This window comes from Bombus pascuorum, chromosome 11 (genome assembly GCF_905332965.1).
Source record: "Bombus pascuorum chromosome 11, iyBomPasc1.1, whole genome shotgun sequence".
Taxonomy (NCBI): Eukaryota; Metazoa; Arthropoda; class Insecta; order Hymenoptera; family Apidae; genus Bombus; species Bombus pascuorum.
Genome location: NC_083498.1, coordinates 9,607,724 through 9,627,671, shown reverse-complemented (window position 1 = coordinate 9,627,671; position 19,948 = coordinate 9,607,724). Strand labels below are relative to the sequence as shown.

The window sequence follows — 19,948 nt, the reverse complement described above, 5'->3', positions numbered from 1 at the left end:
TGTGGGTAGCGTGTTTCTTGTAGACGTAATTAAATTTTGGAATCTACCAGATGTGAAAGAGGTTTCTAGAACACATTGCTCGAAATAGTGTCATCTGCACGATGCTAGCTACGAATATTCAATTAACACATATACACAACTACAATGACATATAAAAGTCCATCCGAAATATCAAAGCCGTTCAAGGGGCGTTATTTGAAGCAACAACTTCCTGCATCGGTTCTACTATCTTTCCCTTGGTATCTCTGTACGGAGACAATGATCGTTGTTCTCGCAAGAACTTATCGGGGTGTAACGCTTCCTAATTCCATATCAGTTTAAAGAACGCCCTAAACGCTCAATATGGAACGCGCAATATTCTGAGTTGCGCAATAATATTGACAGTAGTGGAGAACTAATATCGAAGACGTATACGTAGGTCCGCTTAAATGGACTTGGTCTACATACTACGCCCCGATTCGAACTGTTTACTACATATATTCGATAAAGAATTGCTCGATGTAGATAAAACTTATTAAATTATATTGTTGAGCTTTCGACCTTGTCCTCGTCAATTGCTATTTGTTTCCGATCGTCATTCGTCATTTTCGTCGAAGCAACTTTGGTGTTTTGTTCTTGTTGTATCGGATTGCAAGATCCTTTTGTTAAAGTTACGAGATGGACAGACCAGAGAAAATTTAAACAACGCTCAGTACGGAGGTCAGCGAACAAAATGAAGTTCACGGCCGCTCCTGTCGAATTCCTGAAATGTTCTTGACGCGATTTTCTTTACCGACGAACGGAAGCGAGTGTTAGCTTGTCGTTTCTCTTTCTATCTTTTTCTTTTTCCTTTGTCTTTCTCTTTTTGCCTCCCTTTGTTATGTACGTGTCAGCCTGTTTTTGTCGCTTTTTGCCGTTTTGGCCACTACAACGCGGCCAATGCACGAAAACTTAGAGCACTAGGCCGACTAAGCTGTACACTTCCGTACTCGTGAAAAGTAGAGCTCGACCTCGTTTGTTACGCGTCACCATATTGTAGCTAAAACTGTCACGAATTATTGTTTCGTAATATTCGCGATATAATTTTGGCTTCTAGTTGTTTCTTTGTTTAAATTTTTGCTTGCCTTTCTCTGCCCTCTCCTCCTTGCCCTAGCTACTTCCTATATGAACTCTTTGATTAATGGAATTAAGAAACATAGGCAGCGAAAATGAATTCGAAAGTGAATTAAAGTTGTTTGCCGCATTTGTATCATTTACTTTATCTTCATCAATAAAATTATCACGAGAGAGTCCACAGATTAATGTCCCAGTTGATTTAAAGTCAACTTATTCATAGTACCTCTACAATTTTTCACTATTAAGCTACTATCACATGTAAAATAAAAACTGTACTTTAATCTCAGTTTACTATCTTTTGCAATGCACGGTATATAATTAACGTTTTCAATATTTATAAAAGTCTCTTGATACATTCTTCACTAAAATTATGATCCAACTATGACTCAATTTCCTGTTTCATCAAGCGTTTATGTTCTTTTATCAAAACCGGGTGGAAGAAAATAAATGTTGGATCAAAAAAGTAACTAGAATCACTTCAGGAAGGTACTCTTCTGCTATCATCATTATCTTTTTTTGTGCCAATTTACTATTAGTAAACTTGAATTTTTCTCTTAACTTTATCATGATATGTACGTAGTAAATGTATATATGTATAATTTATTAAATATTAAGGAGGATTATGTGTCACAGCTTAAACTTGGCAACTTAACAACTTATAAGAACAAGATCAATGTTAGTTTAGAAGCATAACGATTAAACTGGAATATAGCCATAAATTCTCATTGAAATATCTAAGAAATATATTCCTCAATTATCATTTCACTCGTACGCCAGGATAATCACATTTATAAATTTTATTCCCATCAGTATGTATAATTGGTCCTCAAACATGGAATATTTTTCTATAGGGAGTAGTGGTTCATTCTTTCAAGTTGTTCCCACCATGCTATGCAGAAAGAATGCTTACGAAAAGTATGTATGTAATAGTGGTGTATCTATACCAGGCATACAATGGGTAAAAGAAAATTCCATTCAAAACCAACTGGCTAAAATTCTGCTGGCTGGACAAGATAAATTACAAGAGGAAACGTATGTTCCATTAATAAATAAGAGATAAAGCTTCCAGAAAAGAAATTTTGGGTCTTAAAACACACTATCCTCTGTATGGGGTTTGTTCACCACAGGAGAAGGGGACCGTGGATGCCTTTTACTGTCCTGAAGCAAAATAGTACAGGGCCGTATGAAGATATATTAGCTACATCCTCGTTTCCCAAATTGATTTCCAACATTTTTAAAAACTATGTTACAATTATTATAAAAATACGGTCTCATTTTTCATTTTTCAACAACTCATTCCAATTTTTTTTAAAAGATTACGAAATTGGAGAAAATTGAAAATTTTATTATAATTTTACATATTTCTATATTGATTATATTACAATGTTAATAAATTAGCAAATTTCCAATACTTCGCCATCTCTATTTTTTATTCTTATTTGAATAAAAAGTAACAATATATATATATATATATATCACATGGTTTAACAGATTAATAAATATTTAAGCAAGCATAATGGTATCGATGTACTCCACTAAATTACTAAGAATAATTATTAATATCTCCGAATATTCAATAAAAAAATAAGTTCAAAGAATATTTCTAATTTGATGAAGAGTGGAAGGTTCGTAGCATGGCGTTACGAGGTTGCGTCGACTTGGTGGGGGTAGCGAGCGGCGCATGCGCAATGGGGAACGGGTGGCCAGCTGTGCACAAACGTGAAATGCGGCGCGGCTGGCGGTGGTGGCTGCTAGGAAAGCAAGCGAGCGAACAAGCGAGCAAGCGAGCAAGCAAGCAGGCCGAGACTGCCCTCCTGTCTCCCCCACCCCAAGCATGCCTCGCAGAGCCCATGGCCTCCGTATACACGGAGGAGAGTGAGGCAGCCCCAGCCGCTCCTCACGTCATCCGCTGAGAGAGAGACGACGGGTCTCGACACGGCGAGGAGCAATAATTCTAACGAGCCAAGATGGCGGCGGACACGGTGGCCCTGTCCGCGCTCACGCTCGCCAGGGGCGACAAGATCCTCGTGACCGTCGAGTCCGCGCTACCGGACATCATCGTCGTGTCCTTCGTTCACGGTGCCAAGTGCTTCCAGGGCGCCTTGCTCGACGCCACCAAGAGGTAAGCGTACCTGCTACGAGAGCTCTCATCGTACACCTCCAGAGCTCTTCTTCCTTCCTTTCTCTAGCTCTCTCTCTTTCTTTCTCTTTATCGCTTACTTTCCATTCTTTCTCTCTTCCCGTGCTTTCATCCTGTACGACGATTCGTTCATTTGAATCTGAGAATCAGCCCCTGTTCTAATCATTCGCACCAACCGATATTGTATCGTGGTGCGAATTTGTTTTGACCGATCGTCGGTCGAAGGAAGCCACTAGCAAGCATGTCATGCTGCCGTTGTTGCTCTCAGCCAACGTCTCGTAGTCATCGCGATATTGTTTGTTATGTGTATATATATATATGTATATATATATATATATATATATATATATATATATATATATATATATATATATATATGTATATCGTGCTCTATTGTGAGACTATGTAACATCGTGTTTGTGTACTTATATGTGTGTTCTTACATGTGTGTGTATATCAGTGCGCGTGGTGAAAACGTATTCGATAAGAACGTATGTAGTGATCACGAAGCGGTACCTATTGACGAAATTAATATTGAAGCTACAATTAAAGGCTACCCGCATTTCTGACCGTCGGCGAGCGACGGACGGAGCATTGGAAACTTGCTTGCTAACCGTCGCTGTTGCACGACAATCACACAACGAAATTTACGTGCCACACAAACGTTGGTTTACCCCTTGCCTTAAAATTTTGAATCGCACTTGTGGCGTGGATTAAACGACCAGATAAACTATACTTGTATCCAAGCTTAATGTTGACTCTAATTTCAATTCCAGACTATGAGACTGGTTTATTGAATGTAGATTTCATACGAGCAGCTGGTCAGGAACCACACTGATCCATTCCATAAATTGAAAAGTAGAGAAAATTAATGATTAAATGGAATTTACAATTGTTTATACCATAAACTTTTACGATAATCAAATTCGGAAGTAAGTCATTTGTTCTTGCAGAAGTTTTGGACACTAATCATGTATCTACACAAGATTGAGCGATTTGAAGGAAATGAAACTGTACAGCCACGAGTAAACGTGTAAAATATAAGATCAGGGGTTAACAATTCGTATCAGACAAATCTTATTACTGAGATCATAGTCTTTTCAACTTGAAGACTCAACTTTATCTAACAAGAATCAAACCGATGTTTACTCTATCTTTCCATTTAATTTTGCGCGTTAGCGATGAACTTGTTCCTCGGAATCATCGAACACGTTTTAAAGTGACTCAGACGCGATTTGCTTATTGAAACGTCGTCACTTCCGGTCGGCCGATGGACTTCTCTGCACGGAAACACGATTACACAGCCACGGGGTTGAAAAAGTAAATTTTCACGATCTTGAAGATTTCTCGACCGTGAAACAGGGGGTAGTAGCCGTTGGTCGTTGCCGGTTACGTGCTCTGCATATCGTAAGTCTTCTTGCAAAGCGGCTTTCATTCCGCAAACGGAAGTAGTTTCACGATGACTCGTGTCTCGTGACGTGACTTACGCCCTCCGCAAAAAGTCGCCGTCGCGTCGCCGTCGCTGGGAAAAGTTTTACGATCACGATGGCATCATCGTTTTATTAAAATTTTATTTATTTCATCGAGATAAGTCGGATTTGTTTTATCTCATCTTTGTTTTCCTCACTGTGCTTCATCGTTGATGGGATTACGATTAAATTGTGTATAGAAGTGTCATATTGCTTGTTCTATAGTACTAATAACATTGCTCAAACTAACTGTATTACGATACTCTGATATTTATATATTATTTTAGGTATAGATAGTGTAATAGGATATTATTTTTTAATTCTTTACCGAAGCTTATTTTGTATAGGGAATTTTCTAGGTATAGCGAGTACAATATAATATCTATTATTTAGTAATGTTGTATTAGCTTTGATCTTCCACAGGGATTTGTGAGAAATTATAAGGCTTTGTTACATATGGGAAGTATAACACAATAGGGAGTGTTTTTTTGCACGTTACTAGTGAGTTAATTAACAAGAAGATAGTAATTGTTCTACTTGCAGCAGTACGGTATATGGTATAGAAAAAGATAGAAACTGGTTTTGTAAAGTTTGTATTATGATTTTACATGTAGAATAGAAACGTTTGGGCTGAAGTTTTGTATCAGATGGCTTTACTATGTTTTACGGTCTTTCATCGTGAATTCTGACGTTCTTACCCCGTTCAGTTGTCTTTGGTATTAAGCAGATTGCAATCACAGTGCTCATGGCAATAGAAAGTTATTAAAGTGGGATAACACTAGGCATGGAGCAGTAATGTTGTAACGTAATGTTGCATTTAACCACAAAAAGTTTTCAATTTAAATCTTGTGTCAGATTATCTTTACGGATATAAAACGAAATCGTGTATTTATGAATTCCTTATATCCTTATCAGTAATTCAAGGGATTATGATTAAACTGTTTGTACTGTGTATGAGTAACAAGTGTTAAAAAGCTGTGTTAAATGAATCTTACAACTTTCACGTGTTTAAATTTATAAATTACTGTATAGCAATAACGAGGTCACATGTGTCACTTCAATCGTCGATCTTCAATTTAATGAAATTCAGTTATTATATACCATTATATTACTTTTATAAAGCGTTAGAAATAAATCAGTATGGAATTTGATAAAAAACTATATTTTACAAATTTATACTAATCATTTAGGTATCTAAGATACGAAAACAAAATTTAAATTTTGTATTTAATTATTTACGCCTCAATAAAAATGCCTGTAACGCTAATTATCTTTAACATAACTTTCTTAAACGCATTCCCCAAATGTAGAATACTGAAATAAATTTCATCCGTTGTCTCAAAGGGACAAGCAAACGTTGATTATAGTCGTTATATATATATTGGTTATAGTCACTATATATTTTAACTTTCTCGAATGCTCGTTTGGTGTTGTACGTGTCACAGTAAACTGCTTTATTTCGTCCACGAGGTTGATATTATTATTGAAAAAGGCTATGAAATCGTGAGTCATACTCGACGAACGCTGCCTTGTTCGTACAGTCATTGCTGATTTCACTCTATGGCGGTGAAAATTCAACTTGACACGAAACCGATTTTAAACTGCTCGAAGGTGTCTTTCGTCCGTCCGTATCGTACCCTATAATCGATACTAAATGTATCATTAATCATTAATTTGTCGTACAATGTCATTTATTTAATTCAATCAACTCGAATTATATATAATTAATATTATAATTTAATAAAGAGCTATGTAAGAAATTGCATGTAACAATATTCATGCTTAGAATAAAAAAGAACTTTGTCCCAAATCTTAATTATCCTGATAATAGCAATCTACGACCAAGTTTCCATTTCTTTTCACGAATTTATTGATCTTCAAGATAATAAGAAAGTTGGCTGTGATTTTGAGATTGTCGCTACTAAATTACGGTGTATTCAATTTTCTCTTTTAGGATTAGAAAATTGCTGGAAAAGATGAGAGTATCGGATGAAGAAAGAATAGCAAGTATGCCGAGACATAGAGATAAAGGAACTTCTTTTTTTACCATTAATTATATCAATATGACCTAAACATGTTATCATCAAGAAATAAAATAATTTTTTATTTTCCTCGCACTTGCCTACTTCGTTCATTATTTTCAATTTTTCGATTTTTGAAACATCGAAGTAAAAAATAAACAACACGCGAGCGGACGAACATCAGTACAATTTCCAATCGATCCGAAACATCGGTCTTTCCCCCTTTGGATTCGCCCAGGCTTGTTACGCGTCCAGTGTTTCTTATTGGAATTTTGGTTCGTCTTTGTTGCGTCTTTTCAAAAAGCTCCTCTCACGGTCGAGAAAATTTACATTTTTCCGGTGAAGTTGCGCGTGTGATCGATGATGACCGCGCATGTATAGCGTATACATTAGCCAGAGCACAGAGCATAATAAAAAGGAACCACGCTGTCCGCGTTCCGACGCTTTTTCCATTACGTAAGTGTATCATCGCGACGCTAATAACATGTTCCATGCCCCGGTCGATGGATCCTGTCACGAAATTCGAAATATCGCATACGCGTCTGCCTGGAAATCAGGCTCGTTTTTAACGCAACAAATTGTATTTAATAAAGCAGTGAGTTGCATCTTTGGTCGGTGACAGTGTGATCTCCGACATTTGAAAAGTTACGTTTTAGTATTACGTATTTTCTTGCGAAATATGTCCAGTGTTGTTAACACGTTGTCCGCTACAGTGGTCATCGGTGATCCGCGTTTACTAAATCTTTTAGAACGATTAAACTAAGATGAATTTCATGGGCTAAAGAATGCTCAACGATGTGAATGACTGGGATAATATTGTCAGAGAAAAGCGAGCAAATACGATATAATATTTTGCGAAAATTAAAAGCATGGGAATATTCCAGCAATTATTTGGAAAAGCTGCTGCAATAAGGAGACGATTCCACTTTCCAATGATTCGAGTAAACCAACAGAAACCAACTCAATATCAATGAGAATCAAATCACTTTTTGCAACGTGAAATAAATTAATGATCAATTAATACTTATAGTAATAACATTTTATATATTTGAATATGAAACATATATCTCTTTTCGCCTCCGATAAATACAATTTAAATTTTTCCTCTTTGCTGAAGCAATCCCTTCAATTTCTGTTTAAAATTGTACTTTGGATAACATTAGTTTCAATGGAAGGAGCGAATGACAATATGAAGTTTTCTGTATTCTTTGGAATTTTCATTACAAAACCACTGTTATGGTTTAGTAATACTTTTACAATTACTTGTTGAATTTGAGGAGTTGTTTTCTTTTTTCTTTGATGTAGATTGCAATCGCAATCGAGTTATCTCTTAACATTTCCTTCTACCTAACATTTCAAGAACAGAGAGTTAATGAGGGGTGCATATAAAGACATTCAGAAATGGAAATTTCTTTCTAGGGAATGTTAGAATTATGTTGGAGGTATGTATATTTTACAGAACGTTTACTACCTTAGGAAAGTTCATTAGGAAAATGGGTTAGTGTAGAAGTACCATTCGAGATTTAGCGTTTTCTTAACAAAAATAGTAATTAACTCGAAATGTGTCTTAAAGTTGTATCATCATTTAGAAAATTATTAAATAAAGCTTGAAGTAAAGAATAAACTATCAAAGAGGGTTGTATATAAAATCGTACAAAACTCTCGTGTACGATTGACTTATTTTGTTGATTTATTTTTTAACGGAGACCAGCTAAATTTAATTTAAAATATGCATTGAAGTCTACGAGTATTTGTATAATATTTTAAAGAGTACAATGCACAGCAAGCATAAAAGTATGATGTAAAGAAAGGAATATGAGCTTAGAAGTTTATAACAACCGAAGAAACATGCAGGTCTTATTCACGTACAAAGGCATCGAGCAGAGTAACAAGAAAACTTTCCACGTTAAAGTATTCCCTGTCCATCGAGTTCCTGTCGTGAATATAAAAATCTACGGAATATCGATCGTGAATGAGGAAATCTTAAAAAATTATCCCCATTCCCTATTCGTTATAAATTACCATCAACTATTCCAATAATTATTCATAAATTCGATCGATCGATCTTCGTTTGCAAAATCAGCGATTACTGCCGAGAGAAGAAATAAATAAGCCATCAGAAGGAAACAAAAAAAAGAAAAAAAAAGAAAAACAGGAAGGGAAAAGAAAAGAAACATGGAAAAAGTTAAAAGTGAAGATCGTATCGAGACATTAAAGGCAAGATAAGCTTGTCTGGAAGGAAAAAAGCAGAGGAAAGAGAATAAATAAAGGAAGCTTGTATAACGCCAACCACTTGGCTTAAATCGAATGCCTTGGACCCGCACCTCTTTTTTTATTTTTATCTTTTCCAACGTTTCGCGTCCATTATCTTCGACGTGGACAAGACTTTAATTAACGCGAAATATTTCGAGGAAACAGCATTGTCTGGGATTACAAAGGTACCTGGTGACGAGGACGTTGTGCAATGCAATTTTCTCCTCGTTCGATCGTGTTGCAATTTTGCATTAGTTTATGAAAATACGCTTCTAGCGTAGGTTACTATTTTCTGGAATGTGGCGGATATTTCAGACGTTACGTCTTCCAAGAGTTAGGACGAGGAGATTTTGAAAGATTCAGGGAGTTCAGGTAGATTTATCCTTCACCGGATGATGATGAAATGTGGTAGAACCTTCAGTATATGAATTAATGGCCAGCGACGAACATTTGGTAGAATTTTCGAATAGCTAAACTCTCGTTTTCTCTCATAGCGATTAGTCTATTTTTACAACATTTAATTGGCGATTTTACATTCTCCTTCGATCGTTATCTGTTCCTTTAGTTCTCGATTTTAAAATCCGGTAAATCTGCCATTGTATCCTTATCTTCGCATCTTATCGTCTCGCGCTCATTATCTGTTATTCGATTAAAATAATAATTTATAACAATCTTTCGTGCAACGATAACGACTAATTGAAAAGCACGCTGCGTTTACTATTTTCCGTTCCATCTTAAACGACCAACATCTTTTGTAATTGTATTTCCTTCGATATTCATGACGTAAGTGTTACGGTTCAAGCTGTTTCGTCATTAAAACACTCGTATCATTTTTTTTTCTTTCTAAATCATAACGAACTTGTTAAAAATTTGTTCGTTATGAAGCTCGTTCCTTTCTTTTATTCTTTTGCATCAATTTTCTATTCTTTTTTCTTTTTTTTTTTAATTTCAGTATTCAGCTTTTAGTAGAACGAAATACGAGATAGCGCGACTAAAAACGTAACACGAGGACTTCATTCCTACAAATTAAAATTACCTCATTTCGCGAAAACCCGAAAATTTTTCGCGCACTCGGAAACGGGAAAGGTGTTACAACCTGTTTGCCGTAACAGCGGCTGCAAGCACAAGAATTGCTTGCGATTTCTCTCGCAATTTTCGCGAATTTCGTTGTTTTCAAACGTTTATACTTCGGCTTATTTCACGTAAAGTTTAACACTTGCTCTTACGTCTTGTCGTCTGTCGATAGTTATCATGCGTGTTTTTCTGCTTTTATACGTTTTTTGTAAGAAGATTAGAATTGTATAGACGATAATGATGTAGAGATTGGAGTAGAATTAATTATAAGTGTTTTTCTAAATCGATATTCTAACTTTACCAGGATAGAACAGATTTATAGATTACATAGATGCGGTTATATAAAATTTATTCGTTCAGAATGAATTAAACATTTACAATCATGTTTATTTATTCAAATTCCCTTTTATTATGAATGTATTAGGCTTTATCCCATTTATCTATTTTGAATGTCGAAACGACTATAATTATCTTTAACGAAGAATCATTGATGTAACTTTATAATATCCTGGATAATTTCCTGAATGATGCAACGTTAAATTATGTCTAATTTGTTTCTCTTAATATTGTATTACTTTCGTATAAAATTAACGGTGGATTTTTAATATTCCATATAATTTTAAACCTCTCTGAGTCTATCGATTTTACAAATTTCCACATTACATCCTCTCGATACGAACACAAACTTCAAAGTTGTCCAAAAATTGCAATGTAACAAAGTTCTCGATGGTTTCATCGATCGTCCTACTGTAGAACTATAGAAGTAAAATCATCCACGATCTCATCTCGTCTCGTAGAATCATCCGCGTTACCGATGGTCGAAATAAAATCGTCGACGTTCACGAAACCGCGTCAGACTACGGCCATTAACATTTAACACCCGCATCGAATCGTCGCCAGATACGAGCCGGCCGTAAATTCGTCGCTTCGATCGATATGTGTCGCGCTGATGTGCTCGAGGGGAAGCTCCGAAATCATCTCCGTGGTTCCTCCGCTCGGTATTCCTCGATTTCGTTATTTCACCGCGAATAACGTGTCAGAATGATTGCGCGTAAATAAACGAAATGAATTGTCATATTGGGAAATTATTCAATTATTTGAAAATTAAATAACTTAGTCTATGATCTGTTGCGTATCTCCGTCTCCGATCCAATATCGACGGACATTGAAACGAAACGTTATTTTCTATGAAATAAATTTATTCGAATATTTGGCGTACGTTAAATGAGTAAATCGCGGATTTTTATGCGTTTCAGGTACACAGGATACGTATAAAACGTGATGAAATATGAAATATCGAAGGTAGAGTACTCGTTATAATACTTCATATATGAAACAGATTTCTGCTTAAATTCCATCTGTTTAATAGTGTTTATAAAAATATTAATTCGTATAAAGGTAGGTAGCAGATTTTCAAGTAAAGCTTTTACAAGTAAAAATAAAAATGCTATCTCTGTGTATTATCATGGCCAGAGAACGAAAAAGGGAATTTTATTTCCCGATGGAGTCGCAAATGGCACCCTATTCCGCAGCCCAGTGACTTTACTTTCTACCACGTTCCAAGTAATAAATATATTTTCTTTTTCGTCGTGCTTTCACGCTGGGTTTTTTCGTTTTCCTTCTTGTTTCCTGTTCGAGCGCTACTTATGGAGTATTTAAGAATGAAAATGAAGCCGGGTCATTAACATAATGTCGGTCTCGATGCATTAATGCGACGACGTTGGAGTTTTGTCTCTCTGTTTTTGTTTAGATCTTTCTTTTTGTGGACCTTTTTATTGGAAGTATCATGATACGTTGATTGCCTTCGTCGTTGAAACGTGGAATTCACGCGAAAAGCTAGATGATTTTAATTCTTGGTTGCTAGCCGAGAGTTTCCGTTGATGAGTTGTACGATCGTTGGATAAAGGTCGAAGGATTTATAGATGGCAGGGGAAGATGATGGTCTTCGAAAATGACACAGTGGAAGGATGATTTATCTAAATTCTAAACGTGCAAACATTAATCATTCTTCGCGCGTTCTTTTCCTTTTGCGGTCTCGTACGTAACCGAGGTTCTAATCGTGTGTGAGCATTTATTTATAGTTGATGTTAACTTAACCTGCTTAATGTTATACACGCAATCGATCTCTATAAATTGGATAAATTGTAATATGTTTAATAAATAAGAATGGCAATGAGAGCATCATTACTGTATTTACTGTAATATATTTAGCAACTGAAATTAAAGTTAATAATGGTTTTGTTACAAACGTGTATACGCGAGATACGCTTTGTAACGTAAATACACGCATTAATTTATATTAATTCAAATAGAAAGAACCAAGTTTTTAGCGGAAAATTTAGATTCAAGTTTAATGTGAAACATAGGACACTAGGAACGATTGTGGTATCAAATAATGAACAGGTCATAGTCGAAGCTTATAAATTTTCATGATATTTCTGTTTCCGGAGTAAATACGCCCGCGATAATTTACGTCGCGATTATTCGTTGCTATTAAAAATTTGAATATTGTTTATGAAGAACTTTTATCAAAGTTTGATAAAATTTTGTTTCGTTTGAATCGTTTTTTGAGGTAAAGAAATATTAAAAATATTTTTTCGAATAAACAATATTACTTTTTTTTAATAAGAAATTTTCTTTCATTATTTTTATTGAGAATCAGAATATCAGCATCGAATTAGGATTAGAAATCTTCCCCCGCCGATATTGTCACAATTGTCGAAGAAAATTTCATTCTCGTCTTTATTATAGCAATTTAGGTTCGATTACATCTTAATTCTAATTAAGTTTAATTTATAGCTTAAAACACGAATGAGAAGCTTTCTGACAATTGCATTTACACGATTCTGATCACAGAAACAGGTCACCAGAGACTAATTGATGTAACAGAGAATTCCGACTACACCACAGGGCCGAATAGCAAGATCCTTGAACGTATAATTCGCCGAAAAAAGACACAAGAGCAACGGTGCTCTTAATTAGCCACGCTTTTGTACGGCTTTTATGCTAGTTCACAAAGTTGCTGTAACAGGGTTCGAACTTGCGAGGTGAAAGTGAAACGGGGCTTAATTACATTATAACGAGCCAAGTACACAGCACGGATTCTTTCACTTTGTCTTCGGCCTGTCGAGCTTAATGGAGTCTTTTCGTGCCTCCCAATCGTAATACATTCTTACCGACTCATCGATTTCGATAAAATTCCGCGATCGTTGCGTTTCTTTTAATCTTTTCACTGTCTATGCTTTCGGAATAGTAATGATTCGAATCTTTGTTGTTTTTCTTCATCGTTCTTTATCTTCGAATTTAGCGAATGAAATTTCAATTTTTATCACTCAATGCATATAGTAGTTGAGATTAGATTAAGTAATTCCAGTAATTTTGATTAGATCACTTCAGGGTATTTAGTATCGTTTCAACATTATGACAATTTTACGCGATAAACATTTTTGTTCGTATATTCAGAAAATAACATTTCGCGATCGTTTTGTATCTTTCTCTATTGATATTTCGGAATAGCGAGAACATTTCATTATCCTCGATCGTTGGCATCGAGGTTCGTGAATAAAGTTATTCGTCAAAATTCTCAAGCCTCGAATAATATTATTAGTTCACGACACATGTTACCTAATATTAGAGTATTTAATGGTTTACATCACGTAACAACAGAATTAAACGAACGTGCATTATCGGGACTCGACGTTGCGATAACAAAATGAAGAAATGGAAAATCTATCGGTACTTTTATCGAATTCTCGTTGCGCAGTATTTTTGTCATAAAATCGCCTCTCGATACGAGAGGTACTCTTTTATCAGTCGAGGTACGGTTTTATTTGTTATATGTCACAGTTTTTAATTTTAAGCCTGAGAAATAATAAAGATTATAATAATATAATAACGATATATGCATATTTATAAAGCGTAGCAGTAATGTTTATTATAAATAACATAGAAAAGGAGTACACCGATCGCAGAATCTTTGTAACGATATATTTTTAGCGTAGCAAGCGTTGGTAAGGCTGTAAAATCGCACATCGCGTTAATAATACCCTATTTTGTCGCTCATTCTATCCATTTGCATAATAATTACCTTGACCCGTCGTGGACCCATAATAAATTCATAAATCAAGATAAACAAGGAAAGCTGGATTCGTTTCGTAGTGAAATTACGAAACGTTTCCCTGATCTTTGTCTCTTTGGTAATATATCGAACCTAGTTGAGAAAGAAAGAAACATGAACGACCTAGAAAAAGGTGTGAACCGAGATGAAGTTATGCTACGGTTACTTTATAATGGATCTGACGCCACTAATTTATTCAACGACTCTTTTTATTCCTTAGGAATACCAGATTATAAAATTTCAGAACAACGTTCAAGGTATCAAGCAAAGATCATAACGAACCTGCTTCGTCGTAATTTCATTCGTTTATCATTAAATTTAAAACTTTTATCGTTGATTTAAAATTTAGTTGTTCTGCTGTTGTTGTGTTTTCTAAAATTTGACAGGGCTTGTGAATTTTCCCATCGATTATACGTAATTGAGAAAATGACGAAGCTTTATTTTTATTGACAATGAACATCGGTATATCTTTGAATTTAATGCCCATCGAGGTGTAGGTGGTAACGTTACTCGCATATTCTAATACGTCTGAGAAAGTGGTTGCTTATGTTTCCTCTGGGAAAAAAATACTGCCTACGTATGTATTGGATATACGTAATAGATATACGAAGTAGACCAAGCTTATTAAATGATGACTAGCCGTAAGTCTAAGAGTATTGAGTTCAGAGAATCGAATTGAATAGGGACGTTATAGAACTAGCAGTCGTGAGAAATGAACTTTGGGATTCACTTGAACTTGAGTAACGTGTACGGAATACGTGAAGCGAGTTTCAGCCTTTACCAACCATAAGTTACACATCCAAAGGAGCAAACGTTGGCACGATCCATTTTAGTTTCTCAACTCGTGTAGCTTCGAGTTTCATTCGAATATGAAAAACATACGTACATATATAGAATGCACGAGGCGATTTAGAAAACCACGTGATAAGGTATGTACTAAGCCGAGGAAATAAAAATCAGATTCTTTTTCGATTTCTTCGTTCGTAAAAGTTGCAAATTTACTCGAACCTGTGCAACTGTTTCCGCAACAATTTTAATTTATGTTTACTTGTAAATGGAGGAATTTTTCACTCGGTTCGTTAAAAAGTTCGACGTATTATAATTGATCCGAAATTGGCGTATAATAAGGAGATTAAACTAAGGTTATTTTATCTTTTTAATTACTGTAACCACTTTTCCAAATGAGAAGTGGTTTATTCTTATTTAAATGGATCGCTCGCTTTTATCAGTAATGATATGAGTAACGATATAGCTGTCCTTTTTTAATGGAAATAATTCCAAATTTTTGAGAACGGCACGGTTTTATGCGTCTCGAAAACTGTTTCATACAGCGAGAACTATTTTACACATTTCTAAGTGGAACAGTTTCTTTTTAAAATACGAACCACATGTGCCAAGCGAAATAGACTTCTCCAAGTAAATGTTTCGCAAGGAACAGTCGTTACATTGAAAAACATTATATTAATAATTGGAAACTTATATTTTCTGAAATAAAGGAAAATGTGCAAAAAATGATAATGAAACGTCAGCTTCTTGCAATGTCGAGCATACAATATCAAACAGGATCGAAGTAAATTCACTTTCGTCGCAAGAAACTCTTGTTTTCTTTCACGAGATCGAAACATAATGATTAATTTACACGCAGAAGCGCAATTTCTCGCTGACCTTGATCACGTCTGCGTTTAACAAATGGGATGGATGAATTTGCATTGTTTCGTGCCATATCGTGGTTCGTGCGGATCGTAGCACCCACCGTTTTGGTGCTTGATTGATGGCCGTCCTAATGACTCCTCTTGCAAATCGTCGTGGAAATCGTCCATCCTAGCAGCTCGCTGGGGAAAAGCAATATACAGTATTGTCACTGGCAGCCGGACGTAGCTTGTGTGCTGCACGGCTCTATCCTGTATATAACGGGTGTACAAACTAGATGTTTCCATAGAATTTCAAAGAATATCTGCCTTGTTTAGCGCGTTTACCTGGTGAAAGGTGGAATTTTGTTTAACCATTTTTGTATTTCCTGTACCACTTGCTTAATTCTCCCGATCCTTAAACGCGAAGGATACGTTTTTATCGAAATACAGAAAAATTAAAGCGAAAACCATATCTCGACGTATTAAAACATAGAATTGAAAGAATATATTTTTCTTAAAAATATAAAAAAATAAAAATATAATATAAATAGCTTTTACACTGTAGATCTGCTTTTATAAAATGCATAATCTTTTATATAACGTTGTCCAAGCAAAGTTTCAACTATTCTGCTCTTGCAGTTATCTCGCAGCGACTTTAAGTTCGTATGAACGTTACTAGGGGGTCTCAGCCTCAGATAACTCCAGGAGTCCCAGCATTTACACAAGTCACCCTAATCCCGTCTATTTTAACACGAGCAGCTTAACATGTCTCCTTAAAATACTTTCAATATACACCGTTGAACGTCGTACGATCGAATTTTCTGAGATTCCTATGGAGATACCTAGACTAAAAGGGATTTTCTTTTATTTGAAATCCTCATCGGGATCGAATAAATGGAGAAAGGTCGAAGTGGCTGGAAATAATTCCCTGATTGAAACGGTAGGAATGAAATTTAAACAAAGGACAAAATTGACCGTGATCGATCGCGCTGGTCCGAAGGCGGCGTTAAAAAGATCAGAGTTAGCTTTCTCGTGGTATTATATTTAAACAGCTCCGATTCAACGGTGGCCTGATTCAATTTGGATCCTATAAATACAATTTCTTTGTACACCATCGTTGTCTAAGTTACTCACGATGTTCTCGTTAGTCTTCACCAAAAACAATTAAAAATTCTTCAGGGAATCCGATCCTCTCGGGTAGATTGTAAACAGTCTACTCTCTTCTACGGTCGTCTTTGTAGCAATCATCGCTGATGAGTTGAAAGTTTGGTTCAGCGTATAGATAGACGCATAAAAGCGAATGAGAAAGAAAATAGAAATTATGAAAATCGCGCAGGAATTTTTCGAATGATTTAGATGCGTCGAAAATTGGAAGAATTCTATATAAAAAGGATTCTGTCAGAAGGATGAAAAAGTTCCTGGACAATATTGGAGTAAATTTTACGTGAAAAGGATTTCGTTTATATTTCAACTTATCTGTCATAACTCGAGTAGTATGTAATACGCTATATCTGTTTTCAAGATCTATTTAATATTCATTTGCATTTCAATTTTATTCTTATTAGTTGGATATTTATGCACATTCGAACACGTGTCATCTTAAACGACCATATACTGAATACGTATCGCAAAAATATCCTATTGTGAATATTTTAGGCATGTTTAATCGTGCATTCTCTACGCTCTAGTTATTAATTTCGTCGATTATCGATTCTCTCAAGAATGACTTGATCAAACTGTTGGATATTTGATACGTGGAGAGAAGTTGGGACGTGAATTAACGAAATCATGAATTTTTATCACGTGCAAAACGGTTCGACCGCCTTTGCGGTTCCGTTGAAAGTTGTCAATGGACGATGTAGCAAATGGATGAAATAAATTTTGCGGCCGTGGCAACTGTACGGGCTAGAAACGCATGTGGCCAAGGCTCTGCTGGAACGTTTTAACGCCTAAGGCAGTCTACATACACAGTGTCTCGTGGAATATCGGGCCATTCCATAAATTCATATGAATTTTTAGCTGTGACAAACAACATAAAATTTTTCATTCTACCTTGATTTATGTAATATTCTATATTACGTCGAAAGTTCGAATACTACTCCGTTACAATACATCAGCTTTATATTTTAGTTTAAATCTTTTCACGCGATCAGAAACAGCGCTGTCTCATTTTCTCAAGTATAAAGTCGTTTTAACGCGAACGAACGCCGAGAGACAAAAATAAAGGACAGATCTTATATAGACTATCGTTATATATGCAATATCTTGTTTATGTAATATTCGGTTACGAAATAAAATTATGCTCGATTGTACACAGCGTGCGTCTGTACGACGTGCGAGGAAAGTTAGCTGATGCATGACTTTTGAAGTACACGGTATACACGGACGATAGTGGTACACGTACACGTAAGGTGTGAATAACGCAATAATGTGCGGTACGGAACGAGTTTAAAATGTTGCCACGGCGGAAAAAAGATATTCCCAACCGTGGGAAACAATTGGACTTTCCTGCGGTCCTTTTGTTACATATATTGAACTTGTAATTTGGAATATCGCGTCTTTGTTCCGAATATACCCGCGATATCGACTGAAAAATAATATTACGAGCTGTTGCATCGAGTTTAATCGTCGATTATACAGTGCGCCCACGCTTTCATCGATATCTTCCGCTGAATTTTTATATTCGCTAATTTCTTGCTTTTGTGTTCCTCGAAAGCAGGAAAATATATTTTAAACGTCGTAATTTTTACACGTTGATAAAAATACCGAAATTAAAATAAAACTGGGATGCATTGTCAGAAATTGAAATAGAATATCGATGAAGGTATCGAAATAAAAAACATAGAATGTCACTGGACGAATTGAAAGAATAGCGTATGTATTATATTTCGTAATATACGTAACGCGATCGCACGTAAGTCAGATTTAAAAAAAGAGAATAAAAGTATATTTATCAGCTTTTTCTCCCGTGATCATATTACATAAATCTAAGATTTATTCTCGGTATTTCCCAACTGTGTCTCGTCCATCCTACGACCGAGTAACACAATTACAAGGCTCGTGCAAAAATTATTCATCCCTTTCGGGTCACAAGGACTTCATTATCATCGTGTACACAATCTGTACGTCGTTTAACATACAATACGTTCCTTTATATCTAGCGCCACGCACTCCAACCTCCTGTTATTAACACGTTTCCTTTCCTTCTCCCCCTTTCTCTACTGTGTTTTACTCTTTCCTCCCCACCCTCCCCTTTTGCATACGGGAATGGCTTATTACCTCGGCGATTCATGTTATTTCGTTGAACTTACATCGCGGACGACGATAAACTTTGAAGAAAACGTTCGGACGGGGTGTATCTTTATCGAAACGTTTTACTCTATTGTTAAAACTTTTCCTTCGCCGGTAGAGAATGGTCGAGTCCCGTCCGTGGAAAAGTTTCTGCAACTTGGTATTACGGCTCGTGTTTTTTCCGCTCTCCAATAACTGTCGTGTGGCCACGTTCGCGAAGTTGGAAAAATGAGAAACTCCATTCGTGGCGAATGAGTCGTGATATTGATTAAACTTATGGTTGTTATACGTTTGAAAATTCTTCAAACCAGGAGAAGACAAAGGAAGAGAGTGAAATAAAAAGTGAAACTCCACTGTGAAAGTTGCCCAATAAACTTATTTACCTTTGGTATTTGGCGAAATTTTTTAAGATTTATTGATTACTTTATCACTTATTAATAGGATGCAAATGTTTTGGCATTTATGGGAAATGTGAAAAATGCGTATAACACACATAATATACAGAAATATATAAAACATCCAAAGTGTAATACGCGTTATAATATTTTATGGTTACAGATACCTTTATGTAGCTTCTATTTCTTTAAATATCTTTCTTAAAATATCCGCTTACTTATTATTATTATTGGACAGGTTACTTATTATCGAACTTCGATTACTTAGTACTTAACGACGTTTTTTAAGTCTCGCTCATTTATTTCTGTATCGTTAATTTAAATATAAAATAATTCTAAATTACTTATTTACATCCGAAACGGTGCGAGACCATAAGCATGTAATATCGTGCGAAGATGACGAGGAAGATGGAAGATCGTATCGATTGCGTAATTTTTCATGAAAGGGCCTATTCGATAGAA

General features: G+C 35.7%; 1 protein-coding gene across 2 annotated transcripts in view; it reads left to right on the top strand.

The window, feature by feature from the left end:
• Nucleotides 1-2,624: 2,624 nt before the first annotated feature.
• Nucleotides 2,625-19,948, top strand: part of LOC132912264 (PWWP domain-containing protein 2B-like) — a 40,590-nt gene continuing 23,266 nt past the window's right edge. Inside the window, exon 1 of one of the 2 annotated variants that reach the window (XM_060969582.1) lies at nt 2,625-3,217. In XM_060969582.1, the coding sequence (XP_060825565.1) occupies nt 3,063-3,217 (155 nt within the window). In that variant the 5' untranslated portion in view covers nt 2,625-3,062. The remainder of the gene's footprint in view (nt 3,218-19,948) is intronic. The other variant, XM_060969581.1, reaches the window with a different exon arrangement.